At 44.9% G+C, this 11,072-nt stretch overlaps 1 protein-coding gene across 1 annotated transcript in view; it reads right to left on the bottom strand.

Moving 5' to 3' along the window:
• Nucleotides 1-4,029: 4,029 nt before the first annotated feature.
• Nucleotides 4,030-11,072, bottom strand: part of CNGA3 (cyclic nucleotide gated channel subunit alpha 3) — a 45,562-nt gene continuing 38,519 nt past the window's right edge. The window contains exon 7 of the mRNA XM_023552513.2: nucleotides 4,030-10,294. Within this exon, the coding sequence (XP_023408281.2) occupies nucleotides 8,883-10,294 (1,412 nt within the window). The 3' untranslated portion in view covers nucleotides 4,030-8,882. The remainder of the gene's footprint in view (nucleotides 10,295-11,072) is intronic.

The raw sequence follows: 11,072 nt of genomic DNA, 5'->3' as shown, positions 1-11,072 counted from the left end.
TCTGGTCAAGAGCTCATGCCTCTGCCGCGTGTGGAAAGCCAGGACACACGGGACTCTCTCACCTCCCCTCAGGAAGGCCTGTCACACTATCCTGACCATATAGAGTAAAACCCTCTACTGTCACCTGCTGGACAAGTGCCATAATAAATGTGAACTTCTGTGATATCAGCCCTGGTGGTACAGTGGTTAAGACCACGTCTGCTAACCAAAAGGTCGGTGGTTCAAATCTACCAGCTGCTCCTTGGAAACCTTATGCGGCAGTTCTACTCTGTCCTATAGGGTTGCTATGAGTTGGAATTGACTCAACGGCAATGATTTTTTTTTTTTTTTTAATGATATCAGCAATGTAAAAGGGGCGGTCTTCCATGCAGGGCGCAAAAATAAGCCTTCCTCTGCTTCCCAGCCAAAGAGTGAGCAATCTGCTCCCCTGGGGGCATGCTGGCTGTGCAAGATCTAACAGACAGTTTTAGGCTGTAGACGGATGGCAATTCAAGAGATGTTTTTAGGGTAATTTTGACTGCCCTTGACTTTCCCCTTAGTCAGCCCTCATACAAGGGGTGAGCCTGTTTCCCGGATAACCTAGCCAGAAATATGACTGGCTCATTTGCGTGTATGTGAAATAACATCAATTTCAAAAGCAAGGACGAGCACATAAAAGGAAGTTGGTGCATTACATGATTTCTGAGATTTTTTTCCCAGCTAATTTTAGCTTACACGGAAACTAGCTGTTTGCTAAAAACTGCCCTCCCCTCCCAAAGTCTGGAGTTATTACTGGGAAGAGGCTGCCTGGTCAGGGACCACAATTTCTGTCCCCCGTCCCCGCCACCCCTTCTACCTGGATGTGACAAACTTTAGCCAGCAGAAGTGATAGGTGTCTCTTCCAGGTCAAGGTGGTCGTGAGGCAGAACTGCCCTTCCATCTCTCATCCCTTGTCTGCTGGCTGCCTGTGTAGCTCTGAGACCCTGGGAAGGGCAGAACCAGAAAGGGGATGGTGTCTGGATACCTGCCAGCCAAGATCACCCACAGTGTACTATGACATAGCAGGAAACTTGTACTGCATTGGCGCAAAGGGTGAAGCGCTTGACTACTAGCCAAAAGGTTGAAGATTCAAACTCATCCGGAGCAGCCTGGGAAGACAGGCCTGGCCGTCTGCTTCTGAAAGGTCACATCCTTAAAAATCCCCTGGGGCAGTTCTACTCTGCACACATGGGGTTGCCAGGAGTTGAATCGACTTGATGGCAGCTAACAACAAGCCATCAAAAGTTCGGAAGTTATTCATTACAGTAGCAAGCATTACCCTAATGAATACGGTTTGGTATTAGTTAATGTGTTTTGATTGCTAGTAGCAGACAAATGGCCCCGGGGAGAAAAGTTTCAGCAATATTTATGGAGGAAATTTGAAAAATTGAGGTCATTACTTTTTTCTGTAAATTGGCAACAGACTGCCCTTTCTAAATTCCAGAACAAAGAACTAGGGTAGCTCACACAGGTATTCGATACAGGGACAGATCATTCAACAAGCAAGGTGCGCACGGGCTTACCTGCGCTTACTTACCAATCTGTAGTGCACAATTTAGGTATTCAGTTTATGTCAGAACCGACTTGCGATGGAGCCATCTGAATGGAACCCTGTGGTAAGTTGGGGACTGCCTGTATATATACCACATTTTGTGTATCCATTCATCTGTTGATGGACATTGAGGTTGTTTCCACCTTTTGGCCTTTGTGAATACTGCTGCAACCAACACTGGTGTACGTGTGTCTGTTTGCGTGGCTGCTTTCAAGTCTCTTGGGTACACACCTAGGAGTGGAACCGCTGGATCATATGGCAGCTCTACATTTAACTTTCTGAGGAAGCGCCATACTCTTTTCCACAGCGTCCCACCAGCGATGGACGAAGGTTCCAATCCCGTCACATCCTTGCCAATATTTGTTATCTATTTTTTTTTTAATCTCAGCTATCCTAGTGGGAGTGAAGTGGTATCTCACTGTGTGTGTGAACATACGTTTTTAATTCTCTTGGGTAAATACTTCGGAGTGTGATTGCTGGGTCATGTGGTATGTGTATGTTTAACTTCACAAGAAACTGCCAAACTGTCCCCCAAAATGTATCATTTTGCAGTGAGTGAGCATTTGCGTTGTTCCGCATGGTAAACGGCACCTGGTATTGCCAGTTTCCTGGGTTTTAGCCATTCTAATAACTGGTTTTGTAGGGAAGCAATGTATAATCTCTTTGCTTTGCACAGAGTAGGTGTACCTTAAAAATCGATTAATAAATTATCTTAATTATGTTAAAAGTACAAATTCCTGAGGAAAGTTAAAAGGCTCCCTCACCAAGTGTGATGATTAAGGAAATGTGTGTGCAATCATGAACAAGCAGTGCCTGGTACACAGAGGATGCTTAATAAATGATATACTCCCTTTTCCTGCATCCTGTCCTCTCTCAGAGGTTCCTGAATCTCAAAAGGAAAAAAATTTTAGGACCAAGAAAAGAAACTGTGTAGGTAGACTTTCAGACATCAATCACCAGAGAGAGGGTCATTTCTTTAGGGCACTCGAGCTCCATCACCTATTTCAGATATCTGTAAGGTAGGGTCTCAAGATAATGGAAAATCAAAAACCAAACCCATTGGAGTCGAGTCTATTCCAACTCATAGCGACCATATAGGACAGAGTAGAACTGCTCCATAGAGTTTCTAAAGAGAGCCTGGTGGATTCGAACTGTCAACTTTTTGATTAGCAGCCATAGCACTTAGCCACTATGCCATCAGGTTTCCCCAAATCCTCACTTTTCTAGAACCGTCTGCTAGGGGGCACCAGAGAGAGACTGGAGAGCAGGAGGAGAGAAGGGACTGTTTTTTTTTTGTTTGCCTGCTGCTCTGATCATGTAGCCCTCAAAACCAAACCTGCTGCCGTTGAGTCGATTCTGACTGACAGCTACCCTATAGGACACAGTAGAACTGCCCCATAGGATTTCCAAGGAGTGGCTGGTGGATTCGAACTGCTGACCTTTTGGTTAGCAACCTAAGCTCTTAACCGCTGCACCACCAGGGCCCCCATGTAGCCCTATCAGCAGTGAATTATCCTGGCAGTGGCAGTTGGTTCCAGCTTCCAGCTTCTTTTAGGACTCCCAGGACCAGTCTCATCAGGGAAGTCTCTGTGATGTTGAACAAATTTCTAGCTATGCCAGACTCCTCCTCCAAGCTCCTGAGTTACCAGTTATAGTCGGCAGCGCCTTCTCAGACGTCTGAGTTCCAGCTCGGTGAGGCCTCTCTTCTGAGCACCTCTTCGCTTTTGTTCCCCCAGCCTTACGGGTAATAGCTCCCTCCAAGCTAAAAATCAAACTTGTTGCCGTCAAGTCGACCCTGACCCATAAAAAAAAAAAAGGACCCTATTAAAAAAAAAGTATAGGACAGAGTAAAACTGCCCCGTAGGGTTTCCAAGGAGCGGCTGGTGGATGCACACTGCTGACCTTTTGATTAGCAGCTGAGCTCTTAACCACTGTGCCACCAGGGCTCCATAGCAGCTTCCAGCAGTTACTATCTCAGGATTAGCTCAGTGTCCCCCTTTAACGCTGTGAGTCCACTAACACCATACGATCGATTCCCTATTTTAGATTCTCTTTGGTGAAATGCTGAGTTGTATATTTTCCCTGATTTGTACTTAGATACAATGTTTAGGTTCTTTCCATTGTTTGCTATTAATAACAACACTGTAATGAGCATTTGTACACGTCTCTGGGTACACGGATGTGGATGCTTTCCTATAGTGTGGACCTAGAAGTGAGATTGCTGGGTCACACCGTGAGTCTCTTCCACTTTACTAGACAAAACTGCTCCCCTCACTTCAGAGTAGTTCTATTCTTCATTTTGCTCGTCATCACTTGCATTTCACCTCAGGGTAATATTAATGCCCCTTAGCCCCAAAGGGAGCCCTGGTGGCACAGTGGTTAAGAGCTTGGCTGCTAACCAAAAGGTCGGCAGTTCAAATCCGCTAGCTGCTCTTTGAAAACCCTATGGGGTAGTTATACACTGTTCTATAGGGTCGCTCTGAGTCAGAACTGACTCAACGGCACCTAACAACAACAACAGCAGCCTCATAGGAGAAGTTGCCTTGCCGCCTTATTTGATAAAACTCTGGCAGAAGAGTCTGAGGTGGACCAGAGATCGCCTGACAAGCAATAAATTGACTCCTGACACTTTTTAACTTTGAGAGTTGATAGCATCACATTTCTGTGGGCCAGTGCTCCGGGGGAATGGACTTCTCTCTTGAGGCATCAGTTGAGCTACAAATATTTTCAGACACTCTCTACACTGGTTACTGCTGAGATGTTGTTGTTAGGTACTATTGAGTCAGTTCCTACTCGTAGCGATCCTATGTACCACAGAGCGAAACACTGCCCTGTCCTGCGCCATCCTTACAATCACTGTTATGCTTGAGCCCATTGTTGCAGCCACTGTGTCAACACATCTTGTTGAGGGTTTTCCTCTTTTCTGCTGACCCTGTACTTTACCAAGCATGATGACCTTCTCCAGGGACTGATCCCTCCTAACAATATGTCCAAAGTATGTAAAACGCGGTCTCACCATCCTTGCTTCTAAGGATCGTTCTGGTTGTACTTCTTCCAAGACAGATTTGTTCGTTCTTTTGGCAGTCCATGGTATATTCAATGTTCTTCACCAACACCACAATTCAAAGGTGTCAATTCTTCTTCGGTCTTATACATTGTCCAGCTTTCACATGCATATGACGCTATTGAAAATACCACGGCTTGGGTCAGGCGCACCTTAGTCTTCAAGGTGACATCTTTGCTCTTCAACACTTTAAAGAGGCCTTTTGCAGCAGATTTGCCCAATGCAATGGGTCTTTTGATTTCTTGATTGCTGCTTCCATGGGTATTGATTGTGGATCCAAGGAAAATGAAATCTTGACTTCAATCTTTTCTCCATTTATCATGATGTGGCTTATTGGTCCAGTTGTGAGGGTTTTTGTTTTCTTTACGTTGAGGTGCAATCCATTCCGAAGGCTGTGGTCTTTGATCTTCATCAGTAAGTGCTCCAAGTCCTCTTCACTTTCAGCAAGCAAGGTTGTATCATCTGCATAATGCAGGTTGTTAATGAGTCTTCCTCCAATCCTGATGCCCCGTTCTTCTTCATATAGTCCAGATTTTCAGATTATTTGCTCAGCATACAGATTGAATAGGTATGGTGAAAAGATACAACCCTGATGTACAACTTTTCTGACTTTAAACCACTTAGTATGCCCTTGTTCTGTCCGAACAACTGCCTCTTGATCTATGTAAAGGTTCCTCATGAGCACAATTAAGTGTTCTGGAATTCCCATTCTTCGCAGTGTTATCCATAGTTTGTTATGATCCACACAGTCGAATGCCTTTGCATAGTCAATAAAACCCAGGTAAACATCCTTCTGGTATTCTCTGCTTTGAGCCAGGATCCATCTGACATCAGCAGTCCCTGGCTCCACGCCCTCTCCTGAGTAAGGCCTGAATTTCTGGCAGATCCCTGTCGATATACTGCTGCAGCTGCTTTTGAATGATCTTCAGCCAAATTTTGCTTACTTGTGATATGAATGAAATTGTTTGATAATTTTGCATTCGGTTGGGTCACCTTTCTTTGGAATAGGCATAAATATGGATCTCTTCCAGTTGGTTGGCCAGGTAGCTGTCTTCCAAGTTTCTTGGCATAGACGAGTGAGCACTATCAGCTCAACTGATATTCCACCAGTTCCTGCAGCCTTGTTTTTTGCCAATGCCTTCATTGCAGCTTGGATTTCTTCCTTCAGGACCATCGGTTCCTGATCATATGCCACCTCTTGAAATGGTTGAACTTTGACTAATTCTTTTTGTATAATGACTCTGTGTATTCCTTCCATCTGCTTTTGATGCTTCCTGCGTCATTTAATATTTTCCCCATAGAATCCTTCACTATTGCAACTCAAGGCTTGAATCTTTAATTCACTTCTTTCAGCTTGAGAAACTCCAAGCGTGTTCTTCCCTTTGGTTTTCTATCTTCAGCTCTTTGCACATGTCATTATACTTTACTATGTCTTCTAGAGCTGACCTTTGAGATCTTCTGTTCAGGTCTTTTACTTCATCATTTCTTCCTTTTGTTTTTGTGCTTGACGTTCAAGAGCAAGTTTCAGAGTCTCCTCTGACATCCATCTTGGTCTTTTCTGCTGAGATAACTTTGTCCAACTCTATATGATTCCTTGAGATCTGGCAGCTTTCGGGTGGTCAATGCCAAGCTTGGGGCTTTGGGATCTTCACCCAGAGGGGTTCCCCAGAGCCTAGCTTCCTTCCCCCCTCATCCAAGGCCCTGTCACTTTCCACCTCCTCAGAGCTCTGCCATGCATGGGCTCCTACTTCAAGTGGTACCACCAGCAGCAATCTTTCCTGTCTCAAGGACTCTCTCTTCTGAAATACACACACACACACACACTTCAATGAGCTTAAATTTCCACAAAAGACATGAAGAGAAGCTGACTCCCAGCATTGATCCCCATGACTGAACAGGGAGAGGGATAATCTCTGCTGGCAGCCGCAATGGGTGGAAGACCACAAACCCTGTCTCAGGTTCCAAGACTGTAAATGGCCCAGGATTTTAAGGAGTCCTGAGAGCAACTGAGCTTCAACTTTCCAACAGCCTCAGCAGCTAGAGGGAAACTAAACCGTATTCATTTATTCTTCTAAAGAAGAAATGTGATGTTTTCTGTACCCACGGGGTTTAACAAGTCATCCCTGTTATAATGTGTTATTTAAAGTTTATTTGCAACAACTCTGTGAGGTAGGCAATATCATTCCCATTTTTCAGGTGAGGAAAATAAGGCCTAGAGAGGAAAAATACCTTACCTGAGTAGCAGGTGCAGGGTTGTGCCTTGAACAAGAGCAGGTCTGAATCTAGATCCCACACTCTAATTTATTCCTTGCGCATCAGTAGTGGAAGGAGGTGAGGATATTCTTAGCCAGGCTGTCCCCCAGTTTCCTGCCTGCTCATGCCTGACCACACCCTATGGTAACCCTGGACGAACTATGTCAGCAAATCGATCATCCTGGATGGGACACACTACTTAACATATTTGAATGTTTTGACTATTTACTCTGACAAATGTTGCAAGTTTGGTAGCATTTCCTCATTGGTTCTGGCTGTGCATATTCACATTCCCTCACTTTGACCATGTGCCATCCTCTGTTCATCAGCACCCGTTCTTTCTAGGGAATCCAGGCTTGTTGCCCTAGAAAGCTACCCTGAGACTGAATCTTCCCTTGTGAAAAGATCTGAGGCAGGAGTCATTTAACATTTTTTAAACCCAGGACTTTATTTTTCCTGTGCAAATATGAATGTAGGCATAATGAATAGTTAAGGCTTTTAAAATACACATGCTTTGAGAAAATATTGCTGGTTATATTTTGTTAATGATATGAGCTTGGATCACACCTTACCTTTATAAACCTTTTAAGATTCATTAAAAACAAAGTTAAAAATGGTCAAATGATTCATGATAAAAACCAGAAGAGACCCATATAAGTCCAAAATACATGCTTGAAAATGCAGCTCCTTTTGTATGAACTACATTAGGGCCCAGTTATATAGAATATGGATTATAACACAAGACCACAAAGATTTCAAACTTGTCAAAGCGAAGTGGGGCATTTTGTCTGATGGAAAGAAGAAAGAGAAAGAGGAGAAGAAATAAGAAAAGAAGGGAGGGAAGGAGAGGAGGAAGGGAGAAGGGAAAAAAGAAAGAAAAAAAACCTGTACACAAGGCTTATTTGCACTAGGCAAATGATGCATTTTTTGTGTAACTGCAAAGTCTATATGAGTGAAGGATTGGAACATTGAGGTCATAATTCACAATATATAAATCTTTTAAAATGTTAATAGAGTTCTATTTACTGGATGAAAAAAGAAAAAACTAGGTTCTGCAACCTGCAAGCTTTCAGCTAGCTAAGAGCTTTGCCTCAGAATGTAATTCCAAGAAGGAGTGAGGCTTCCTTTTCAGTGGGTAAAGGGGCAGTTTGCAAAGATATGGCTTGAGGGTCTCATCTTCTAAAGGTCTTTCTTGTCAGCTTTGTTTGGCTTAGGACACAACTCCAACCTCCAACCCAAAAGGCTCTCCCCTAAACACAGCCCTCCTCCTGGAGCCAGAATGGGTTACCCCAGTGCCCTGACCCAAGGGCAGAGGATATAGGCTGTCTTTGAATCCCTCTGGCAAGTGAGAAAGAGGAGATGTCTCTTTCCTGAGATTCCCTTTTCTGTGAAACAGATTCTGGTTTCACAGGGGCCGAATGCTGTGAGTGATCTTGGATGGGATGACTTTTCTTCACCCCAGAGAACTTCTGCCAGGGAAGTACCAAAGGCCAGGGTTTCTAGGGCCCCAGGGAGATATGAGATTCAGAAATACATCCTCAAACCATCTTGTGTAAGGCTAACATTGAGTTACTACATTGCACTTTCAACTTCCTTTTATATCTTCATTTTCAGAAGGTGGAAGAAGGAGTGAGGACTAAGTAATTTTCCATTAGCAAGAAAGTATTACTTAACGGAAGTTAAAAAGTCTAAAAACTTCTCATGAGTTCCATAAAAGAACTAATTGGAGTTCTGTGTGCACACATTCACACACTCGGATTGGGGATACTTCACAATTTACAAAGCCAGCCTCAAGAAGTGGTTCATGTGTGCCTTGAGAAAATGTGGCTCCAGCTGGGCCCAACATAATGAGTCCCATTCCTGAGGCCACACAGCTTGCTAAGAGCGGTTAGAGCTGGAATGAAACCCCAGCCAAGTCCAGTGCTATGTGGTGTGGCCACATGGCGCTCACACTGACAGCTGGCGATGTGAAGCAGGAGATAGATGCCTGCGTTCTCACTGTTGTTTGTCCTCTGTTTTTGTGGCATCCCCGGGAACCTCCCCATCAGATAGGAAGCTGCTCCCAAAGGTCTTCACCTGGCTCTCCAGCTGGCTGAGACGCTGCTTCACCTTCATCTGAGTGGCATTGTACTCGGCTAGAAGCCGTGCAAACCTCGTCTGTAGGGTGTCCAGGGAGGACTCTAGGTACTCTACCTTCTCTTCAATGTCCTTGGGGTCTGCCCCAGCCTTGACCAGGTCCTCATCGATTAGATTGTCCTTCATCAGGATCTGCCGTCCCTTCTCCTCCAGGGCCTTCTTGGCTTCAGGGTATTCGGTCAGGGCCTCCATCAGGTCATCCTTCGAGAGGCAGAAAAGGTCTGAGTAACCAATGCTCCTGATGTTGGCTGTCCTCCGGTTCCCCGACTTGCTGCCCTTGATGTTTAATATGCTGATCTCCCCAAAGTAGCTCCCGTCACTTAGGACCACGAACTGGGTGAGCCCATCATCAGCCACCACAGCCAGCTTGCCCTCCTTGATGATGTACATCTCTCTCCCGATGTCCCCCTTCTTGCAGATGTAATCCCCAGGGCTGAACACAGCGGGCCGCAGCTTCAGCACCAGCTCCACCAGCAGCCCCGCCTCGCAGTCCTGGAAGATGCGCACCTTCTTCAGAGTGTCCAGGTGCACATTGATGGCAATCTCAGCCTTCAGCTTGTCTGGGAGGTTCTTGAGCACCTCCTTCTCATCCACCGTCTTCCTGTTGGCCCACAGGTAGTCGAACCACCGGATAACCCGCGTCTCCAAGTCCTTGGTCACCTTGCGGAACTGCATGTACTGCTTGATAGAGTCAATCTTGGCCTGGAACTCTGCCCGAGAAGCGTTCATGTTAGAGATCATGGAGCCCACATTGCCCACAATGGTGGCAAAAATCAGGACGCCCACCAGGAAGTCTATGACCACAAAGAGATACTCCTCATCTTTGACGGGGGCTGGGGTCTCACCGATGGTGGTCAGGGTCAAGGTGGACCAGTAGAGGCTGTAAATGTACTTCCTGGAGAGCCGCCCATACTCTGGGTTCGAGATGTTTGGGTAGACCCAGGAGTCTGTCCCAAAACCAATGAACTTGGAAATGGCAAAGTAGATGCAGGCATTCCAATGGATGATGGTGAGGATGTACAAGACCAGGTTCCCGATCCTGAACAAGTTGGGGTAGTTGGTCCTCGTCTCCGTGCGGTCAAAGAACTCAAAGAGCCGGGCAAACTTCAACAGGCGATTGAACCTCAGTTCTGGGTAGTTCATGCCCAGCTTTAAATAAGCCAGGTCCGTGGGGACCAGAGACAACAGGTCCAGCTTGAAGTGAATGGTCTTCATGTAATGCTTCCACAGCCTCTCGGCATCCCTGACCATTAAGCCTTGCTCAAGAAAGCCTAAAGAAGAAGAGGGAGGTCACTTGGACATCAACGAAATGGCCATTTGTTGACTATGACACCAGAAAAAATATTTTACATCATGACTACACAAGATGTAGTTGTATGCATATAACAGAAGCAATTTCATAAAACAATGTTTATCGTTGCTACATGAAATACACTTTGATGTTTTCTATTTTATGCTATTCTAATCTATTCCACTCTAATTTTTTAAAAACACTGATCAACTGGGAAAATTTCAGTATGATTGGGTATTAGAAGATGGCAAGGAATGATTATCAAGTCAAAAAAAAAGGGAAGTTATGTTAAAAAATAAGAGTCCTTTAAAGGAGAGATACATGCTGAAGTGGTTACAGTCTGTGATTTGCTTTAAAATATTCCATCCAAAAAAAGTGGGCTGGGGAGAGATGAAGTGAGACTTGCAAAATGCTGAAAACTGTTGGAGCTGGGTGAGGGGCACATGGAGCTCACAATAATGTCCTCTTTGCTTTTGTGTACGTTTGAGAACATTGGTAACAAAATGTTTTAAAACGCAGATCATGACATATCAAATTCATTTCACAGATTACTGATGAGGCACAACCCATCTTTTAAACACATTGCTGGGGAGCACAGTAGTTGTCAACAGGGCTACTTGCACGTTAATATCACCCATGTGTCATTGTTGGTAGGTGCCATTGTTGTTGTTAGGTGTCCTGGAGTCAATTTGACTCATGGCAACCCCATGTGGTAGAGTAGAACTACCCCACAGGGTTTCCTAGGCCGTACAGGAGCA

This window comes from Loxodonta africana, chromosome 15 (genome assembly GCF_030014295.1).
Source record: "Loxodonta africana isolate mLoxAfr1 chromosome 15, mLoxAfr1.hap2, whole genome shotgun sequence".
Lineage (NCBI taxonomy): Eukaryota > Metazoa > Chordata > Mammalia > Proboscidea > Elephantidae > Loxodonta > Loxodonta africana.
Note: the sequence above shows the minus strand (reverse complement) of the source record. Positions and strands in the feature narration are given on the sequence as shown.